Source organism: Tamandua tetradactyla, chromosome 11 (genome assembly GCF_023851605.1).
Source record: "Tamandua tetradactyla isolate mTamTet1 chromosome 11, mTamTet1.pri, whole genome shotgun sequence".
Taxonomy (NCBI): Eukaryota; Metazoa; Chordata; class Mammalia; order Pilosa; family Myrmecophagidae; genus Tamandua; species Tamandua tetradactyla.
The window spans coordinates 99,555,172-99,578,642 of record NC_135337.1 but is presented as its reverse complement, the minus strand read 5'-3'; the positions used below and the strand labels follow the sequence as shown (position 1 = coordinate 99,578,642).

At 36.5% G+C, this 23,471-nt stretch overlaps 1 protein-coding gene across 1 annotated transcript; it reads left to right on the top strand.

The window, feature by feature from the left end:
- The first annotated feature begins 4,342 nt into the window (after positions 1 to 4,342).
- Positions 4,343 to 20,403, top strand: LOC143650986 (vomeronasal type-1 receptor 4-like). The gene is made up of 3 exons (XM_077122215.1): positions 4,343 to 4,721; positions 4,923 to 5,059; positions 20,347 to 20,403. Exons 1-3 carry the CDS (start codon positions 4,343 to 4,345, stop codon positions 20,401 to 20,403), a joined length of 573 nt encoding a protein of 190 aa, XP_076978330.1.
- Positions 20,404 to 23,471: the final 3,068 nt, after the last annotated feature.

The following is a 23,471-nucleotide window of genomic DNA, read 5'->3' as shown; positions in this document are numbered from 1 at the left end:
CATCTGACAGATGTAGACATTTCTGCGAATGTCTTGAAGGAAAACTCATTTACGGTAGCAATAGACTTGAAATCTCTGAAAATCAGACTCAGAATCTTATAGTTAGAATAGCCACTTTACAACATAAACTGAAATCTCAATCTTGCATGGTGCCTTTAAAGTGAGGGCACTGATTGGAAAGGAGTGGGACCCTGAAAAATGGGATGGTGACATATGGATTGATAATGATGTCAGAGGAGAGGTTGAAGCCCTAGGCCATGCTGAGTCTTCTCTTGATAATCCTGTAATAGTCTGCCCTGAGGACATAGTCACCCCACCTCCAGTTGGCCTTAAGGAGTTGGTCACCCAACCTCCACCTGAAGGGATTAGCCCTGGAGTGATTAATCCTGTTTCACCAGATGAAACTAAATGAATGCCCTGAAGAATATGGCTTGGAAGATACTTCTAATTCTTTTCATGACCCACCCCCACCACCCCTCATTTCTTCCAGACCTATAACTAGACGAAAGCCCCAACAGACCCCTAAAGGTGAGGTACAAAGTATTGCACATGAAGAGGTATATTATACTGCAAATGAGCTGCATGAGTTTTCCAATTTATATAAACAAAAATCAGGGGAATATGTGTGGCAATGGATTTTAAGGGTGTGAGATAACGGTGGGAGGAATAGAAGGTTGGATCAGGCTGAATTTATTGATATCGGCCCACTAAGCAGAGATTCTGCATTAAATGCTGTAGCTTGAGGGGTTAGAAAAGGCATTAACTGTTTGGGATGGTTGGTTGAAGCATGGATCAAAATGTGGGCCAACATTCCTTGAGGTTGAAATGCCAGAAATGCCCTGGTATAATGTAGATGAGGGAACCCAGAGGCTTAGAGAGATTGGAATGTTAGAGTGGATTTATCAGGCAAAGTTGGCTCTTACACTGCAGGAATGTCTGGATGTCTGGAGGATGCCCTTTTTACCAGAACAGTGAGAAATAAATTTGTGAAGCGTAGCACCATCATCCCTAAAGAGCTCTGTGGTTGCAATTCTCTGTAGGTCAGATAATACTGTGGGAATCCCCACATTGGCTCTCTAACTCATGGGGTGAAGGCTATTATGGTGGGAAAGTCTAAGTGGAAGCCACTAGAACTGCCCCTACTTAGCAAAATAAAAAATATATATATATGACACAGGAGGCTCACATTTCTTTGTAGCTACAAATAAATTAATCCTAATAAATACATGGCAACAGTCCAACAAGAACAATAAATAGTGACCAAGTTCAGATTATTCTTGAAATTCAAGAATGATTGTAATAACATATAGTTCATCATATTAACAGAGATAAGGAGGGAAAATATGATCATGCTTAAAGATACGAAATATATATTTTGTAGAACTCACCAACATTTTCTATTTTTGTTTAGGCTGCATATCTCTACTAGAGCGCAAAATGGTAAAGTATATTTCTTAGAAATTTCCCATAACATCAAGGCTTTCTAATTATTTGTATTGGGGTATACAAATGAGCACAGAGTTTTCTATTATCAATTGTCAACATTTGGGCTCTTCTTTTAATTCTTAACAAATTTAAAATTATTCTGAATACATTTTACTGATTCCATTTCTCTGCCTATAACATGGCAGATTGGATAGCTCATGAGTCTAAAGACTGACAAAGAGAGATTTTGGGTAAAGGCCTTCTCATAGAAGCAAAAATCCAGTAAAGCACTCATATTATACTGCAATTCCTTCAAATATCAGACCTCACCAATTCTTGCTGACTCCATGTGAGACCCTATCTGCCTACAGGGATCCTTCAAAAAGGAGAGCATGTCCTAAACTTGCCAAACTCTGTAGAAGTTTTCTAGATGTCTGTAATTGTTTCTGATAATTGGTAACTTGGACATTGATTTTAAAAAATATTCTCAACTCCCCAAGCATATACTGTTAACTTTCCATTGCTGAAAGGATAATTGCAATTCTGTGGGGAGGTGAGGTCATGGAATCACTAACCCATACTTTAGAGTCTGGCTACCACCTTTTCACACTTGCTTTGCTGTTCTGAACCACACTTGAACCCTTGTGTGAGTACTTTTTATTTCAGAATTACAGAAATAGTCTGTGAATGCAGGAGAACCACCAGGAGTCCAGGTATGTGCTCATGATTGGAAAAGATAGTTTTTATAGTTTTAGAAACAGGCTAAGTGTGAATTCTAGACAGGAGAGTGGAATAAATCCTGAGTCACAGTGGAGTGTGAGGGTGCTTCTGGAGATATACTGGTTGTCCTAGAACTTGTATCAATCTCTGATATTTCCTAAAATAATCTATTACAACTTTCATGGCTCATGATTGTTGAATTTTGATCTATGCATGAACTAAGTCTGATATTTTAAATCCTCTGGTATGATAAGTTGGAAAGACATCTATATCTTCCCAAGAAGAAACAAAAGAATGTTTCCAGAACTTAAAGGGCCTTTCTAAAATAACTTCCTTTTTAATCTAAAATTTTCTGGTCTGCCTCAGCATCCATCCTCCTTTGCCAAGTCACTTGCTTCAAACACTCATCTTTGCTATAGTTATAAAGCAGATTTCCATCCTTGGGGTATTAACTCCCCAAGTGTTCAAATGCAGTCTGAAACCACCACCCACACAACCCATACATTTACTCAAAACCTGGAGCCCAGAAACAAAAAGAAAGAAAAAATAAACAAAACCTGGAGCTGATTCCAAATGATAAGCTACCCATACCCGCAGCCAACAGACCACCAGTTGCTTTATCTTTATACGTGCACTTGCTTTAAAATAAGCAACTTTTGACTCCTCAGGATACCTACTAACCTCTACCTTAAGACAACAACAAGGCCCTATCCTATGAGTCCCTCTTTCCACCTGTCATCTGAGTGGAACATGCTTTCTGGTGACCCTTTAAGTCACCCTCTTTCTCTTTGAGGGTTGAGAGTAATGAACTATCTTTTATTATGTATTATGGGCTGAATTCCTATTGCATTACACCTGATCTCCATCCAGACCCAAATTCAAAATCTAACTTAACTATTTCAAAACACCCCCATTCTTATATTAATTATTAAGCTGGAAGTAATTAAATTAGCTGATTTTGTGCAGAAATAGAAGATATCAAAAATTTTTTCTTACTCCAGCTGAGTCATTTATAATGGAGGTGGTAATTGTATATAGATGGAAGACATCTGGTTCTTTTAATTGTGGTAAGATTGATCACTCTTTGCCGTTCCAGTCAGAAATGGAGCATTTCAGGAAATGCTCATTTCATGAACTAAGCTTATCAGCATTAGAAAAACAAATCAGGGACTTCAGCAACTTTAAGTTAATTTGTGTTTTTTTTCCTGTGCTTGCAAAATATGCTTTATGTCATTCATAGTTTCATTCCTTATCTTGTTACTATTTAAATTTATTCAGTACATACATTTCCATACTGTCATATTCACTTTTGTGCAATAGACACATGTTTTGCTATCTTTACCACTTCTGATATTATATAATAGAATTTCATATGAAGCTTATGCATTACTAAAGAAGTAATGATGCCTTGTAAAAGTAATGGCCATAAAGTATCTCCTCTGCAATATTTTACCTGTGTCCACTTTCATGTCCATTGTTTTAAATATAATCCTTCCAATTGCACAGTACTTTCTGATTGAGATGGTAAAATGTTGTACAATTTTTGCATTCAAATTGTCCATTTGTTGTTTGATGATTATTCTGAGGTATTATACTGAAATCAGTATAATATTTGGATCTCTGAAAATTTGTCGGCATTTGCTTAAAAATAAACAATTAGGAATAAGTGGAAAATTACTATAACAAAAATGTTAAAAGAAAGCACAGCCAATATTTTAGGACACTACAGGATATACCAAACATGTACTTTTGTGGATTATTTGAAATGTAGAATTGTCTGAGGTTTGACAGCATAATGTTTAACATTGTCAACAACTGACATTGTTCTTTACTTGAAAGTTAATTTAGAAACTTGATATAGTTTCTCTCTGCCTAAATTCTTCTCTCCAGTACGATGATAACAACTCAGCATTTACTTTAGAATGTGGTTTTACTTATTATAAATAAGGCATTAATAGCACTCTGTGTCTGAGTGTGTTTGTGTGTGTTTACATTTTCCATTACAAGAAAGTAGTCAAAGGTAGTAAATCCCTAAAGGAAAGGAAACAATGTTTTAGTAAGATTTAACATTAACTGGAGAATATTTGTTTTCAGTTGCCAGGATAAAAGACATCTGTCTCATGTTTCTCTGTAGGATGCTTAGACTTTGAATGTGTCATTTCGAGAATGATGCTTCTACTCACTGAGAATTAACAGAATGGCTGCTAGTGATTTGGCAATAGCAGTGATGCTCTTATTACAAACAACATTTGGAATTTGGGGGAATTTCTCTCTTCTTTGCCATTATATCTTCTTTTACTCCACTGGATACAGGTTAAAGTCCACAGACTTGATTCTCACATACCTTACTATAGCAAACTTCCTGGTCATTGCCTCTAAAGGAATCCCCCAGACAATGGCAGCTTTTGGTTTGAAAAATTTCCTCAATGATTTTGGATGCAAACTTGTTTTCTACATTCACAAAGTGTCCAGAAATATGTCCATTAGTACTGCCTGCCTCTTGAGCATTTTCCAGGCCATAAAAATTAGTCACAGGAATTCCAGGTTGGCATACCTTAAAGTGCTATCTCACAAGTGTATCACTGCCTCCCTTAACCTATGTTGGATCTTGTACATACTGGTAAATATCAATTTTCCTCTTTATGTGTCTGGCAAGTGGAATAGCATAAATGTCACCATGAAAATGAATTTGGGGTACTGTTTTGGTATAAATGATTACAAAGGCTCAGAGACACTGTTTACAGCACTTTTAATCTGTCCTGATATTGTGTGTTTAGTTCTCATGATCTGGGCCAGTGGATCTATGGTTCTCACCCTGTATGGGCACAAGAAGCAGGTCCAACACATTCGAAGTAAAAATTTGTCTCCCAGATCCTCCCCTGAGAAGGGAGTTGCCCAAAGCATCATTTACCTGGTGAGCACATTTGTATGTTGTTACATGCTGTCCTGCTTCTTTTCATTTTACTGGGCTCTTTTTGCTAATCCCAGTTTATTCCTGCTGGACATCCATGCCCTTATTGTTTCATGTTTCCCAACAGTCAGTCCATTTCTTCTCTGGAGCCGTGACTCCAGGTTACCCAAACACTGCTCTGCCTACCACAGAAGGATTACCCAATTTCCTAAGTTTTTTCATACAGTTTTATACTTCACTTTTTCTTTTGCACAATATAGAGGAGTTTATTAATTAATTTGCTTCTCTTATCTAAGCACAAAAACAGTCACATAATAAAGAGACTGTGGAAAACAGCCTTCATATGATTCATAATTTTGATGTCAGCCGAGACACTAGTGCAGAATTCTTTTATTTTCTCCATTATTAAATTATAATGAAGGAGGTTAGAACCTAATAATTCATTAAACTAAGGCTGTGTCATATTTTGGAAGTAATAAAACCTATATGACTTTAAACCCAATAATTAAAACTTTGAAGATTTTAACTTGGCAGAAAAATTTGAGAAGAGCTTAAAGAAATGGAAAATCTAGGAAAATAGTCAACTAAGCCTATGAAAAGGAAAAATAATTGCTCTGCAGTAAAGGGTCCTGAATGGAACAGCTGGAGATAAAATATCATATACTTCAGGACATTAAAGAAGGTTTTTAATTGTTTTTATCCCAATCTTGAGATGAAAGATGGTCAGATAAAATATATAATTGTTTGGGGATTATGGGCAGCATATTTAATATATTTCCATGTAAAAATGGGCTAACAGTTAGCTAACTGACTGGGACAGAGTGTACTCAGAAAGCCGTTCAGAAGGTTTTAGAGAGAATTTAATAGAAGATGTATATTAGAATTAAAAAAGGAAAGAAAAAAATAACTGGATACTCATATTTTTGGATGGTTAAATATTACTTACCATGCCTTGATGACAATTGTCATGTTATAAGAAGACTGTATTTAGTGTGGACTCCACATTCCCAATTTGAGGAAAATGAGTCTATTATGGGTTTGTTCATCAATAACAATGATGTTATTGCTATTTCATCCCAGCAGAGAAAGAAACATTTTAGATTGGTTATGGGATTGTTTTGTTTATGGAAGGTAAGTGCTCCCTTGAGATATGTATGGTTGAAAATTTACCAATTCCAGACAAAAAATGGACAATATCTCATATTTTAAAACATTGAGAAGATTTTCTCAATTATTATCAAATACAGTACATGAAATTTATTGTGGAATCTACAATTTAAACAATAAAGTGAATAAACTTGACCTAATAGAATATATTGAAACTGCTATGTTACATTTTTTAGCACATGAGGAAAGATAAAATAGAAGTACAAAGAAAATTTTGAAAAATATAAATTTCACAATAAGACAGATCATGCTTACTTTTATAAACTTAGTACTATTAAAACACTGAAAACATTTTAAAAGCTGGTTAGTATTTCCAATGAATAATTAGAATAGTTAGAAAAAATAATGAAAATGATCTATGTGAACACTATATAAGGTGTTTAATTTAAGTGTAGAGTATTTAGGGGAAATAAGATTCCTGCAGATCCTTATAGGAGAATAGAAGCTGTCTGGATCAACTGCTTTATATTGTATGGACAGCTACTATGTACTATGTATCCAATCTTGGGATTTAGAAAATGTAAATATAGGCTAGTATAAAATAAAGTAGTAATGTAAATAACAAATTTAGAACAAAAATACACAAAATATCATAAAAATTATTAAAATAAAAGTGTTGACTAAACAGAGCCATGAAAATGTTGATAAAATTGAAAATGAACCTTGTGCAGTTAAGGAACAGCCTTCTCCAAAAAAATGGACTGGCCTTTGTCCTTAGTTCTTGGGAGGTAATTTCTAAGCCCTAATACTCTGCCAGAAAAGAGAGACTTGGTGTAATTGGCTCTATACTAATAATGTGATTTATGGTGTGGACATTTACCCACTCTGCATTAGATAAATCTTCAGAGAGGCTGGACACTAAAATCAACCATGGAGTAGGACAACATACCAAAATGAACAAGAACAAATCCCTGGACACCAAGACAAGTATGGGCTTCCCTAGTTGTCCTTGTCTTGTGCATATTGCTGCACACATTAACTGAGAGAAGTTTAGCCCTGTCCTTGTCTCAACTGGTATAGGACAATTAGGAAATTCATACTTGAACTGTCCTACACTCTGACCCATATGCCTCTAGTATTAGATAATTTTAATTTGTATCCTTTTTCTGTTACAAAACAAAGCCCTGAATATAATATAATAGCTTTCAGAGGTAGTATTTGTCCTTCTAGCAAATTATTGAGCTTGAGGGTGGTCTTAGGAATATCTCAACTTGCAATTGGTGATGTTGGGAAAGTATGAAAGAAGTGAAGGTGATGTTGGGAAATCCCAAACTCTGCAGACACATGTTATGATAAGAATACATAATACTTAAAATTATTGCTTGACTTTGGATTCAAAAAATGCCTAGAGACTAATATAACTTAACTTGTTCTCATAAATTAGGAAATGAAGGAAAAAATGTGTATTTACAAAAATATGGAATACCAAGACAGAATGAAAACTAGTTTAAATCAAGAAACCATAAATAACAATTCAGTGCTTTGAAACATCAATGATCCCTTTTGATTGTTATAAAATAATTTTCTGCTGTATTTATAATATTTTGGCCATCTTTCTTGTTCCACATGTACTTTACAAACCCAAAAGAAGATAAAATATATGAAATATATTTATAAATGTAATATAAATGTAATATATTCTGATATCAAAAATTTAAAAATAAACCAGTATGAGATATGAATGTATATATTCTATTAGTAATTAAAATATTCCATTAGCAATTAAAATATTCTATCTGAATGAAAAAGGTTTATTTCTGGAATATGGGATATGCCAACAAGCAAATCTAACATCATCCAAAGTGTTAACAATTAAGTGAAAAAAAATAATATTGGTCATGTAAATATTTTATAAGCCTTACATACTTTTCTCATCAATAAATTAAATTAGAGTTAACACTCCTTCTTCACTTCGATTAAAAATAAATACAGTAATAAATGAAAAATTTTAATGAACAACCAGGTCCACTATGTAAAATGTCCCTTTTATAATCCATTTAATGAACATCTTCATTTTCTTACACTTATATCTTTTTGTTCATGAACAGACTATTTTTTAAGCTGATAATGGAATGATTTCCAGATACGCACAGTTGTATTTCAAGGAATCTTAAACTTTCATTGTTTTTCATGAAATTTTTCTGGAGAAGAAAACTGAAGATCTGAAGTCAAGCCTATAGATGACTACAGACCTGGTCAGCAGTGTTAAATACCTCCTCATGAGAGACATGAATACAGAATGACCCGATTAAGCTGTTCTCAAATTTTAGAAACTGCAATAACAGGAGCTTATGGTTTAATAAGTACATGGGCCATAATATTACCAGACTTCTGTCTGACAACCTGACATGATTTTTGAATTAGAATCTCCAAGCTTATCCCTATAAACTGTCTCTTTCATAAATATTCCCTGGTTTGATTTACACAGAGTTCTAAATGAATTTCTGACCCCAGAAAATTTCTACTATCAGCCAGTGAGACCAGTTAGATGGGAGGGTCCTCAGGTCATGTGACAATCATCTGCTCTTTCCCAAGATTGCCATAACAAGGTACCACTAGCAGAGTAACTTAGAACAAGTCAAACTTGATATCTCACTGTATTGGGGGCCAGAAGACTGACATCATATTGTTGGCAGGACCATGCTTCCCTGAAGCCTGTAAGAGAGCATCCTTGTCTCTCTCTCCTTCACGTGGTTCCTAGTATTTCTTGTCTTTTGACGAATCCAATCTAAGCCTCTGCATTCAAGTTACAGTTTTCCTCTGGGTCAGTGTCTCTGTTGAGTGTGATCATTATGTTCTGGTGCCAATTCAGCCAAATGATGATGTTCAGATATTTCATTTGTTAAGTACTTGTCTGACTGTCACTGCAAGGATATTTCATGGGTTCTTAATAAACTGGAAGGTTGGTGTTTAAAATCTTCAGTCATTTAATTGCAGCTGTGGCTCCTTGTATCTGTGATCAGCTAAGGCATATCTCCCACCAATGAGATAATGCAATCATGTGAAGAACAGAGAATTTTTTTTCATGCTTCCTCAACCACTGAGCCTCTCCTGTGGGATTCATTGAGACACTTCATTCAAATTTCCAGATTCAAAGCCTGCCCTATGGATTTTGGACCCTTTCATCTCATGTTTACAGCTATCTTTGCTTTGTTCTCTTTCTCTAGAGAACACTGACTAATATACTGGTATAAGGCTTACTGTAAATTAGTATGATATCACCTAAACTTGGAATTAAATAAATATTTAGAAATTACTAACTTAAGCAAATTAAAGAATGGTATCTCAAAAGTGTATAAAAATTATGTAATTCATCAAAGTAATGTGGAGTTGAATAATAAATTAATTTTTAAGAGGGAAATGGAATTTGTGCATTTATAAAAAAAAATTTGTTATTTTGAAGCAATGCCTCAGCCAGCCTTCCACTACCACATCCCAGGTCCTGGTTCTGAAATCCTTGGAGTGTTTCTCTACCTGCCAAGTGAATAAAGGGCAGAAATGGAATTATTTTGTGATGGTATGAGTTTGAAATTTTGTTTCCTCACATGTAGAATTTTAAATTTCACCTTTAATTTTCTTCACTTATGCAGATGAATCCAGTTGCTTAAGCAAAAAACATTCTAACTGTGGGAGCCTCAGACATTCCGTGTCCACCTCCTTAATCTTTCCCTATGTCAACCCTCACCCAAGTCCCATTACACCGAATTCTGTGTCGTGACTCACGAGTAGTAACTACTTCCCCACTTGTCCCCCAAATGAAAGCTCTGACTTAAATAGTTTTCAGTATGTTAGTAGAAATACATTTCAGCTTCCAATATAAGGGGCTCACAGAACTATGTTTTTACCATAAATAGTTGGATATATTTGATATAAAATAGAAAGGAAATAGCCTTGGTCCACTGGACAATGAAAAGATTCAAATGGATACAAATGCAGAGACTTAAATTTCATTGGGAAAAGTATAGAAAGGGATGAGTCCTCACTGTGTACATGATACAGGCAAGGCCTAGGTCCCTAAAGTACAGTGACACAACCTCCTACTCAAACTCCACCCTTATACTGATCACAATATCTGTCCCTGTGTCTCTGTGTCTGTGAGGGTTCCTGCAGATATAGAAGCAGATGTCACATAGACTGTCACACTCATTTTACTGATTTTCCATCTTTATAGTGGAAATCTGCACTTTGTCACCTCAGGTCTTAAACTGTTAGGAATTATGGTCTGCTCTGGACATTAAAGTTGCTGCACCCAGTGGTCCTGCTTATGTAGTGAGTCTAGGACCATGAGAGATTATGAAGCCTGGTGGTTCTGCTACTTCCTATGTTCATTCCTAGTTAATATCACCCCAAGGACAGAGATCATCCCAAGCCTTCTGCTTTTGGTGCACTTAGACACCATCTGCTATGTCATTTTCCTACTTCACTTCACTATCACCAACACCACTGCAACTCAGCTTTCTGCACCTGGATAAATCCTCAAGAAAGAGATGTATTCATACCCCTTTTCCCTCTTTGAATGCAACAATGAAACACCATGTCTTCCTTTTTGGCCTGGGATTCTGTAAATCCCACTCCCCTGGGAGTTCCATCTGCATGACCTTTGGATGAGTCTTCCTGTTCCCAAGGCAGTCATCACCTGGGTATGTCTCTTGACCTCCAGTGTGGAAAAGGTGACTGACCCCTACCCTAAGGTACTCCATATACTTCTGTCCCAAATCCTATCCCTGTGACAATGCTGTAACAGACCCAATCAGATGTTTATTCACCTACCAGCACATAACTGCCCAAACAGCTCCTTCACTAAGTTGCAAAATTTACATTTCTCTTTTCTCTGGTACTCCCACCTATACACTGCATAGACACATTGTTGTTTCAGAGACTCTAGGCAGACTAGACTTCATTAGCTTTAACCAAGACTTAAAATAACCAAGACTTAAAATAAACCATAGAAATATAATACATTTTAGCAAAATCAAGATGAACAGAGGCAACAGGAGAGAGTAATACCAGACCTGAAAGAAAGCCAGAGGTCCAACTGTTGCAAACTCCAACATCACAAGCCTACTCCTTAAGAAAACAGGTAACAGGTACCAGAATCCATCAGTCAATGATACCATTCTACTTGCAATCTCTAATTTAAATGTAGACACAACCAATGATAATAGCTATGGATGTGTGGATCTGTTACATACCCTAGAAAAGGCCATGTTCTTTTAAAACCTCTTGTGGGGTTGTAGATCATTGTGTGTGGGAGTTTTGCTTTGGTTATTTCAATTGGGATGTGACCCACCCATTCAAATTGGATCTTATTCACTTACTGAAGCCCTTTATAAGTGGATAAAGAGCACATGGTGGGCTTCTTTCAAACTGTTGTGCACCCTAGGAAAACCATGTTCTTTCATCATAATCCAATATTGCAGAGTGGGATCTTTTTGATTAAGTGGTTTCATGGAGTTATGTCACCACCCATTCAAAATTGATTGTTTACTGGAGTCTTTTAAGAAAGAACCATATTGGAAAAATCTTCAGAGTCAACTCAAACAGAGGTCTTTGGAGATACCAAGAAAGAAAACAACCCAGGGAAGCTGTTTGAAACTAAAAGCCAAGGGACAACCTTTTCTGCTAATAGAGGTGTTCTGGACCCATTGGCTTATCTTGAGTCAAGGCATCTTTCCCTAGATGCCTTACTTTTGATATTTTTATGGTCTAACAATTGTAAATTTGTAACTTAATAAATTCCATTTATAAATGCCAATCCATTTTTGGTATATTGCATTTCCAGTAACATTAACAAATGAAAACACATGGAAAATGCCCATAGAGCCTGGATAAAAGTACTGGAGAAGATAAGATAAGATCCACAGAAACTCAGAGAGGAACCACTGGAACCAGAATCAGAAAGTGACAAAACCAGTAGTGAAGAACCAACAGATGCCAGTGAAGTGCTTTCTGTTCATCCTTCTGTTGATACCATTTTTTTTCGACATTTTCACTTTCAAAGAACTATACATTGTAAGGTAATCAATCTTCATTGTAAATGTGAACCCATTTCTGGTGTATTTCATTCTGACTGCATTAACAAATGCAAAGCAATAGTCAACACACTATCCTAAATGTGTCCTCTTATATGCCAATGGATTTATACATAAGCACACGTCCCTTTTGTTTAATCCAATAAATATTTCTCACCTTACCAGCTGAATGACATCTATTAGGAGGTATTTATCCTCCTGTCTCTGCAAGGATATCCTTCACAGAACAAACATTTTCTTTCCTTAAAATCCTGGTGGTTTCTGATTAATTTTTTGTACAGTTGGTGAGGACTCCCTTTTGAGACCTAACAATTCCAAGGTATGGTTTGATTTTATTTTGGATGTTCCAGTGGAAAGCGCCCTTCCAGGGTAGGATGCATTTTTATTCCACCAATTTGAATGCAGGTTGGGTTCCTGTAAGGGAATAGTGAGATGAAAAGAGAGCCAAAATGGGTAAACTGAGGAAGTAAGGCAGATACAGGGAGAAAATGAGAAGGAAAATAGAGGTTGGGCATGTGTGGTAGACTTGGAAAGAGACAATAGAGCTAGAGTGAAACAGAGGGAGAGTAGAAGTAGACAAAAATAGATCAATGGAGATATAAAGGGGGGGAAAATTGAGGAAATGGCATTGACTAAGAGTATCATTGGGGACAATGGAACAGAGGAACCTTAAGTTATTAGATTCTCTTTTCTTAATTTTGAAATTACCTCCCATCTTAAACGTACTGTATCAGATTCAGATTTCTCAATATTTTAAAGTCTTTAATATATATTTAAAATATTTTTTGTGCTTAGTGAATAATTTTACCATGTTTTACTGTACACCTTATACTTATGCTGATGATTTTTATTAACCATTAAAAATGAGTGTAGCTGGTTAAATAATATTTAACAGCCTATTTTCTTCCCTTATGTGATCTGTGAGCTATCGGTATGAGAAAGGATCCAATCAAGTAGATATTCTCTTTAACTTTCCTGTGTCCATTCTCTGTAAATACTAAAGGGTGGTCTGAATTGACTCTGAGTTTTGTATCAATAGCACATCTGTCATGTGAATAAGCAGCTCAGGGAAATTTCTGTAGTTGATCCTTTTTCATGTCTTCCAGTGACAATAGTTATGCCTTTTGCCTCCTCAGTTTAGGGTTATTTTATAGCTTATTGTTATTTCCTAGAAAAGGGATATTAGGTGCTTAAGATCAATCTGAGTAAAATCATGAAATAGAACTTTCTTTTACTCATGAATATGACAAAAAAAATGATCTGGAAACTTGAAGTGAAAAAGAGTGCACCCCAAAACTACCCATCTATGCCACACATCATTTCTTAGAGGCCAGTGTTGATTCATCACTGGTGTCTAGTTAACTTTCTGTCTGTCCAAGTATACGTGCATGGTGTCACAAGACAGTTGGGGATTGGAGGCTTGAGAATTAAGAACAGTAAGGCAAAGGTATCTTTTCAGTGAAAAGAGATAATAGTAGACTCTAAAGAGGGGCCTTGGAAAAGCAAAGGGAAATGCAGGTTGGCTATTAAGACTTGAGGAAGGGGAGGGAAACTTGGATGGTCAAACTAGAGAAAGAAAAAGCTCTGTGAATTCTTACCTGGTGACTGTGCTCAGCAGGTAACAAAAAAATATCACATCTGTGACATGAAGTGAAGATTCAGTCTACCCCACATACAATCCTTCTACATTAAATGTGGGTTTCTTGAGTGTGAGAGTGCATTCTGAAGAATGAGAAATAAAACCCACTTGCTGTTCTCAAAATGCTCAATTCTTTTGTCTCTGAATTCCTCCACTTTCCTTTTTTCCCAGTATTTTAAATCTATTTATTAATTAAAAAATTTAACAAATAAAATAAAACATTAACATATATAATCAGTAATTCACAATATCATCACTTAGTTGCATATTCATCATTTCTTAGAAAATTTGCATCAATTCAGAAAAAGAAATAAAAAAGAAATAAAATGAAAACAGAAAAAAAAGATTATACCTACCATACCCCTTACACCTTGCTTTCATTGATCACCAGCATTTCAAACTAAATGTATTTTAACATTTGTTCCCCCTATTATTTATTTTTATTCCATATGTTCTACTCATTTGTTAACAAGATAGATAAAAGGAGCATCAGGCACAAGGTTTTCACAATCACACAGTCACACTGTGAAAGGTCTATCATTATTCAAACTGAAACACAGCTCTATATTTTCAGGCAGTTTCCTCAGCCTCTCCATTACATCTTGAATAGCAAGGTGATATTTACTTAATGCATAAGAATAACCTCCAGGATAACCTCTCACTCTGTTTGGAATCTCTCAGCCATTGACACTTTGTCTCATTTCACTCTTCCCCCTTTTGGTTGAGAAGGTTTTCTCAATCCCTTGATGCTCAGTTTCAGCTCATTCTAGGGTTTTTCTCAATCCCTTGATGATGAGTCTCAGCTTATTCTAAGATTTCTGTCCTACATTACCAGGAAGGTCCACACCCCTGGGAGTCATGTCCCACATAGGCAGGGAGAGGGTGGTGAGATTGCTTGTTGTGTTGGCTGGAGAGAGAGGCCACATCTGAGCAAGAAAAGAGATTCTCTTGGGGGTGACTCTTAGGCCTAAATTTTAAGTAGACTTGACCTATCCTTTGTAGGGTTAGGTTTCATATGAACAAACCCCAAGACTGGGGGCTCAGCCTATAGCTTTGGTTGTTCACATTGCATGCGAGAATATCAAGAATTCAACTTGGGAAGTTGAATGTCTCCACATTCTCACCATTCCTTGAAGGGGGCTTTGCAAATACTTTTCCACTCACTGATCGAATCACTCTGGGATTCATCGGGGCATCACTCTGGACAAACCAACAAATATCATGTCTTACCTGAGATTCCAAGTACTTACGGTGTTCAATCAAACTATCTACATAAGTTATATTAGGAAATGCACTAGTCAAAATATAAATTTTGTACCAAATAAACATTTTTTTGCTTTAGTGTCACACATAAATCGAAATTTTGAAAAATTAATTACCATCAATTTTCAGCACCCTGCAGTAATGACATTCCTTTGTTCTTCCTCATGAAAAAACATTTTTAAAATTTGTACTTAGCCACTATTACTATACACTCTAGGCATTCCTAGATCATACCATCTCAATCTTTAACATCTATCTTTCTTTTTTTATTTCATTTATGCCCCCAGCCCTCCTCCCTCTATCATTCTCACATTCAGCTTCATTGAGTGTTTTAACATAATTGCATGACAGTTAGATAGTATTGTGTTGTCCATTTCTGAGTTTTTATATTCAGTCCTGTTGCACAATCTTTATCCCTTGAGCTCCAATTACCTAATATCTTACCCTATTTCTATCTCCTGATTGTGTCTATTACCAACGATGTATTCCAAGTTTATTCACTAATGTCAGTTCACATCAGTGAGACCATACAGTATTTGTCCTTTTGTTTTGGCTGGTCTCACTCAACATAATGTTCTTAAGGTCCATCCACATTGTTACATACTTCACAACTTTATTCTGTCTCAAAGCTACATAATATTCCATTATGTGTATATACCAGTTTGTTTAGCCGCTCGCCTGTTGATGGACATTTTGGCTGTTTCCATCTCTTTGCAATTGTAAATAATGCTGCTATAAACATTGATGTGCAAATGTCCGTTTGTGTCTTTGTCCTTATGTCCATTAAGTAGATACCTAGCAATGGTATTGCCAGGTCATATGGCAATTCTATATTCAGCTTTTTGATGAACCACCAAACTGCCTTCCACAGTAGTTGTACCATTTGACATTCCCACCAACAGAGAATAAGTGTGCCTCTTTCTCCACATCCTCTCCAGCACTTGTCATTTTCTGTTTTGTTGATAATGGCCATTCTGGTGGGTGTGAGATGATATCTCATGGTTTTGATTTGCATTTCTCTAATGGCCAGGGAAGTTGAGCATCTCTTCATGTGACTTTTGGCCATTTGTATTTCCTCTTCTGAGAAGTGTCTATTCAAGTGTTTTTCCCATTTTGTAATTGGATTGGCTGTCTTTTTGTTGTTGAGTTGAACAATCTCTTTATGAATTCTGGATACTAGACCTTTATCTGATATGTCATTTCCAAATATTGTCTCTCATTGTGTAGGCTGTCTTTTTACTTTCTTGATAAACTTCTTTGATGCACAAAAGTGTTTAATTTTCAGGAGTTCCCATTTATTTATTTTTTTTTTCAGTGCTCTTGCTTTGGGTGTAAGATCTATAAAACGGCCTCTAGTTATAAAATTTACAAGATATTTCTTTACATTTTCCTCTAAATGTTTTATGATCATAGAACTAATGTTTAGATCTTAGACCCACTTTGAGTTAGCTTTTGTATAGGGTGTGAGATGTGGGTCCTCTTTCATTCTTTTTCATATGGATATCCAGTTCTCTCGGCATCATTTAGTGAAGAGACTGTTCTGTCCTAGGTGAGTTGGCTTGACTGCCTCATCAAAGTTCAAATGTCCATAGATGAGAGGGTCGATATCTGAGCACTCTATTTGATTCCATGGCTCAATACATCTATCTTTATGCCAGTACCATGCTGTTTTGACCACTGTAGCTTCATATTATGCCTTAAAGTCAGGCAGTGTGAGACCTACAGCTTCTTTTTTTTCTCAGGATACTTTTACCAATTTGGGGCACCCTGTACTTCCAGATAAATCTGCTTATTGCTTTTTCTATTTCTGAAAAGTAAGTTGTTTGGATTTTTATTGGTATTGCATTGAATCTGTAAATCAATTTAGGTAGAATTGCATCTTAACTATATTTAGTCTTCCAATCCATAAACATGGTATGCCCTTCCAGCTATTTAGGTCCTCTGTGATTCCCTTTAACAATTTCTTGTAGTTTTCTTTGCATAAGTCTTTTGTCTGTTTAGTTAAATTTATTCCTAAACATTTTATTCTTTTGGTTGCAATTGTAAATAGAATCCATTTCTTGGTGTCCCCCTCAGATTGTTCATTACTAGTGTATAGAAACAGTACGGATTTTTGAGTGGTGATCTTGTAACCTGCCACTTTGCAGTAAATGTTTATTAGCTGTAGTAGTTTTGCTGTGGATTTCTTAGGCTTTTTGACATATAGTATCATATCATCTGCAAACAGTGAGAGTTTTACTTCTTCCTTTCCAATTTTGAAGCCCTGTATTTCTTTTTCTTGTCTAATTGCTCTGGCTAGAACTTCCAACCCAATGTTGAATAACAGTGGTGATAGTGGACATCCTTGTCTTGGTCCTGATCTTGGGGGAAAGTTTTCAGTTTTTCCCCATTGAGGATGATATTAGCTGTGGGTTTTTCATATATTCCCTTTATCATTTTAAGGAAGTTCCCTTGTATTCCTATCCTTTGAAGTGTTTTCAACAGGAAAGGATGTTGAATTTTGTCAAATGCCTTCTCTGCAGCAATCAAGATGATCATGTGATTTTTCTGCATTGATTTGTTGATATGGTGAATTATATTAATTGATTTTGTATGTTGAACCATCCTTTCATACCTGGGATGAATCCTTCTTGGTCATTGTGGTAGTTAGATTCAGTTGTCAACTTGGCCAGGTGAAGGCACCTACTTCTGTTGCTGGGGACATGAGCCAATGGTACATGAACCTCACCTGTTGCTCATTTACATCTGCAGTAGGCTAGAAAGCATGCCTGCTGCAATGAATGACATTTCACTTAATTGACTGGTGCTTAAATGAGAGACCACAATGTAGCAGAGCCCAAGCAGCTCGGCATTCCTCATCTCAGCACTTGCAGCTCAGCCCAGGCCTTTGTAGATGCAGAAAGAAGTCACCCCAGGGAAAGTTGTTGGAACCCAGGGCCTTGGAGAGAAGACCAACAGAGACCATCCTGTGTCTTCCACATAAGAAAGAACCTCAGTGGAAAGTTCACTGCCTTTCCTCTGAAGAACTAACAAAATAAATCCCCTTTTATTAAAAGGCAACCTGTCTCTGGTGTGTTGCATTCCAGCAGCTAGCAAACTAGAAGTCATAATGTACAATTCTTTTAATGTGTTGCTGGATTCGATTTGCTAGAATTTTGTTGAGGATTTTTGCATCTATATTCATTAAAGAGATTGGTCTGTAGCTTTCTTTTTTGTAATATCTTTGTCTGGCTTTGGTATGAGGGTGATGTTGGCTTCATAGAATGAATTAGGTAGCTTTCCCTCCTTTTCAATTTTTTTGTAGAGTTTGAGCAGGATTGGTACTAATTCTTTCTGGAATGTTTGGTAGAATTCACATGTGAAGCCAATGGGTCCTGGACTTTCCTTTTTGGGATGCTTCTTAATGACTGATTCAACTTCTTGTGATTGCTTTGTTGAAGTCGCCTATTTCTTATTGAGTCAAAGGTGGTTGTTCATGCCTTTTTAGGAAGTTGTCCATTTCATCTACATTGTTGTATTTATTAGCATAAAGTTGTTCATAGTTTTCTGTTATTACCTCCTTTATTTCTGTGGGGTCAGTGGTTATGTCTCCTCTTCCATTTCTGATCTTATTTATTTGCATCCTCTCTCTTCTTCTTTTTGTCAATCTTGCTAAGGGTCCATCAATCTTACTGATTTTCTCATAGAATCAGCTTTTGCTTTTATTGGTTTTCTCAATTTCATTTATTTTTGTTCCAATCTTTGTCATTTCTTTCCTTTTGCTTGCTTTGGGGTTAGTTTGATGTTCTTTCTCCAGTTCTTCTAAGTGGACAGTTAATTCCTGAATTTTTGCCCTCTCTTCTTTTTTGATATAGGCATTTAGGACAATAAATTTCCCCCTTAGCACTGCCTTTGCTGTGTCCCATAAGTTTTGATATGTTGTATTTTCATTTTCATTCACCTCGAGATATTTACTGATTTCTCTTGTAATTTCTTCCTTGACCCACTGGTTGTTTAAGAGTGTGTTGTTGAGCGTCCACATATTTGTGAATTTTCTGGTCCTCTGCCTATTATTGATTTCCAACTTCATTTCTTTATGATCTGAGAAAGTGTTTTGTGTGATTTCAATATTTTTAAATTTATTGAGATTTGCTTTTTGACCCAGCATATGGTCTATCTTTGAGAATGTTCCATGAGCACTTGAGAAAAAGGTATATCCTTCTGTTCTGGGGTGTAATGTCCTATAAATGTCTGTTAAGTCTAGCTCATTTACTGTAATATTCAAATTCTCTATTTCTTTATTGATCCTCTGTCTAGATGTTCTGTCCATTGATGAGAGTGGGGAATTGAAATCTCCAACTATTATGGTAGATGAGTCCATTTCTCTTTTCCGTGTTTGCCACATGTATTTTGGAGCATTCTGGTTTGGTGCATAAATATTTATGATTGTTATGTCTTCATGCTGAATTGTTCCTTTTATTATATTATCCTTCTTTGTCTCTTTTAACTGTTTTACATTTGAAATATAATTTGTTGTCTATCTTTTCTTTGACATTCAGTTCAGCTTTTTCTGGACCTCTAGCTTAGGTTGTGCTTAACAGAGGAGAATTTTTCAGTTCTTGTTTTCCTGTTCTTGCCCTACTTGTATGGTGCCTTTCCCCCCCCAGCCTTAGGAGGGTCTACATATGTATTATAGACCCCAGCCAGGTTTTCCCAGACTAAACTGTCCTCCTATCAGGGAGAAGGAGTCAACTGTGTCAGCTATCCCTGAGGATGAGGCCCAGCAGTTTAAAACACTTTCCTGTGAAATCTCTGGGCTCTGTTTTTCTTATCCTGCCCAGTATGTGCACTTGTCTGCCTGCGGGTCCCACCAGCATAAGATGATGTGGCACCTTTAACTTTGGAAGACTCTCCCTGCTGGGGCATGGTAAAGACAGAGGAGAGGTTGTAGGCTGGTTTTAATGGCTTCAAATTACCAAGCCCTGATGTTTGAATTCCTTGAGGGAGGGATTCCACCTGAGTTGGGCTTCACCCCTCCTTTGGGGAAGGCACAGTCTTGAGACAAGCCCTGAAAGGAGCTTGTTTCTGCATATGCTTGGGGCAGTTGCAGCCTGAGAAGTCCTGCCACTGAATCCAGAGGCAGTCAAGCCTTTGTAGAAACACATCCACAAAAACTTCTGTTTGTTTTCTTTTTTTTCTTTTCCTCTTAGCCCAATGAGCAACCTCCACTTGGACCAGGTGCACCTGAGCTGGAGGCCTATTTTTAGTAGTCAGAATTTGTTAATTAATGCAACAATTCGGGTTTGGTTAGACTCAGCCCCTGCTGCTGTTAAAGTCTCTTTCCTTTCCCCTCTGGGAAGCAGCCTGTGGGGGAGTGGTGCCAGCCATGGCACCTTGGGGAACTCATGGTTCTGGGGAGGCTCGCAGCCCTTCCAGCTGGTCCAGACTGGGGTATGCTGTGTGTCTGGTCACTGATGTGGCCCCAGTAGCTGTTCTGTACTGTTTCTGGTTATTTAGTAGTTGTTCTGGAGGATGAACTAATATGCGCACATTGCTAAGCTGCCATCTTGGCCACCAAATTCCTCCACTTTCAGTGGAGAAGAGAGGACTATCCTTTTCACATATTATACTCCTGCCTGTGTTCTTGATTTTGGCACAATAAAGGATATATTGATGTGAAGCAAAAAAGGCTTTTGCCAACACTTTGCAGTGACTTCTCAAGACTGATTTTGTTTGATCAAGAAGTATGGGAAACAAGAAAGAAAGAAGAATGAAGAATCACTATTTTTGAGGTAAAAGTCATATTCTCCAATGATTATTTTGATCTCCTCTTACTGAAATTATGTTTTTAGGTGTTGGTAAACTTTACTCTGGGTTATTTTACCTATCATATTTGTTTCTATTCACCCAAATCATTCCCTCAGCCACTTTTTTTTTCTCCAAGCAGTTTCCATTTCATGACTTGGAACTTGGCATGTGGCTCCATTCTTTTTCTCCATGGGAAAGTTTCACACCTAAGCATGCAGCGAAGACAGTGTCAGGTCTAGTATTGTAAGCATTGGTAGGTTTCAGGGTGGCATTTGGCTGCAATGTCAGCATTTGTCAGTGAAAGATTAAATAAAGCTCAAATTTAAGCATTACATCAATGGGCAGGAATAGGTGGGAAACTTTGGAAGACAGGCTTATAAAAGAAGAGTTCTGCTTAGGATCCATTTAAAGCTCAACAAATTGAATCCATATCTTTCTCAGCCTCAAATATTAGTGATTTGGAATATAATGGAAAATTCAGAAGCTGATAAACTGAGAAATAAATATAGCATTTCAACTAGGAGATAGAGTGTGTTATTCCTTAACTGATTTTTAAAGAATGCAATGAGCATACATGTTTAAATGTAAGCATTAATTTAGATCTTTCCCAGGACATCTATCCCAAGAGGTAATCAGTGTTCCTAGAGTGGTATAGAATTCTGAAATAGCTATTTATGAGCCTGAGAAATTCTCTACATATGTCTGAAAATTCCTCTGTGTTGAGTGCCTTCACATGAGGTTGCTTGTTCAAAGGATGAAACATATATTGTGATAGATTCTAAAGTATGTCCTTCCCCAAAACCTGCACAGATATCATCAGTCACTAATAACATGTGTCCTATCCTCTTGCCTTAACCAGCACTTCATAATATATACATTTTTATTTTTTTAAGATATAAAGAAAATGATATTTTAAAAATTTCCAATACACAAGTTGCTTGTAAGACTGAATTAATATCGTTTTTAAAGCATATATGTAAATATTTTGGTTTACTAAAGCTTCCAGAATGTAATTTACCAGAAGTGAAATGGCTTTTATAAAGGGAATTCATTATGTTACAAGTTTAACATTCTACAACCAGAAAAAAATGTTGAGGCATCCAGGGAAAGATAGCATTGCTCAAGAAAGGGTGAAAGATTTGGGGAGATTCTATGTCAGCTTGGAATGCATATGGTGGTGTCTACTAGCCATTTCTCCCAGTTTCTTTGAATGACTTTCCTGGGTGCATTTTATTTCTTTTTTTAACTTTTAAAAATGATATAGTATAACACAAAAACAAAGAAAGAAAAAGCTATAATTTTCAGAGCAGTCTTCAACAAGTAGTTACATGGCACACCCCAGAGTTTGTCATGGGTTACAATACCATCTTCTCAGATTTTACCTTATCGATGCTCCAGAATATTGGAGGTTAGAAGGAATAAATATTCTTTTATCATCACACTTGACATTTTTTTGTGTGTGACTAATAACAGCTACACAAAAAAGCAATAAATTTCAAAGCACAGCACAACAATTAGTTGTCGAACAGATTTCAGGTTATGATATGGTTAAAATTCCATAATTTTAGGTTTTTACTTCTAGCTGCTCTAAGATACTTGAGACTAAGAGAAATATCAACTTAATGATTCAGCAATCATACTCATTTGTTAAACCCTACCTTCTCAGTATAACTGCACCATCACCTTTGATCTTTCTATCACACACATTAGGGGTAGTTGGACTATGGCCATTTTCATTTTTTCATGTTGGAAGCGGCTGTCAATAATATGAAGTGGGGAGATGGAACTAGCTGATGTTCTGGAGAAGCTGGTCCCTCTCAGTTTCAGGACTTATCTGGTCCAGGGACACATCTAGAGATTGTAAGTTTCCAGAAAGATGCCCTAGTGGATGAAAATTTTGTAGATTCTTATATATTGCCTTAGGTGTCTTTTAGGATTGGCTGGAATGATTTTGGATGGAGTTTGGCAAGTAGTAATAGGTAATAATGTTTAAATGAAGCTTGCATAAGTGTGACCTCCAGAGTAACTTCCCGAATCTATTTTAACTCTCTGAGCCACTGATACTTTATTATCTGCACTTCTTTTCCCCCTTTTTGTCAAGATGGAATTGTTCATCCCATGGTGCCAGGACTGGACTTCTACCTGGAAGTCATTTCCTACATTGCTATGGATATCTTCACCCCTAGATGTCATGTCCTATATAGTGGGGAAGACAATGATTTCACTTAGAAAGTTGGGCTTAGAAAGAAGGAGGCCACTTCTGGGCAACCACAGAAGTCCTCCAGAAGTAACTGTCAGGCATACCTATAGGTAGACAAGGCTTCTCTGCTACCTACATATGCTTCACAAGAGTAAGCCTCAAGATCAAGGGCTTGCCCTATTGATTTGGGTGTCCCTAATGTTTGACACAGTATCAGGGGATTTCCTGATGGTAAATTTTAATAACTCCATATTTTTTCTTCCATCCTTCAAGATACTTTGCCAATACCTTTTGATTATCTGCTTACTAAATACTAGAGTGCATCCA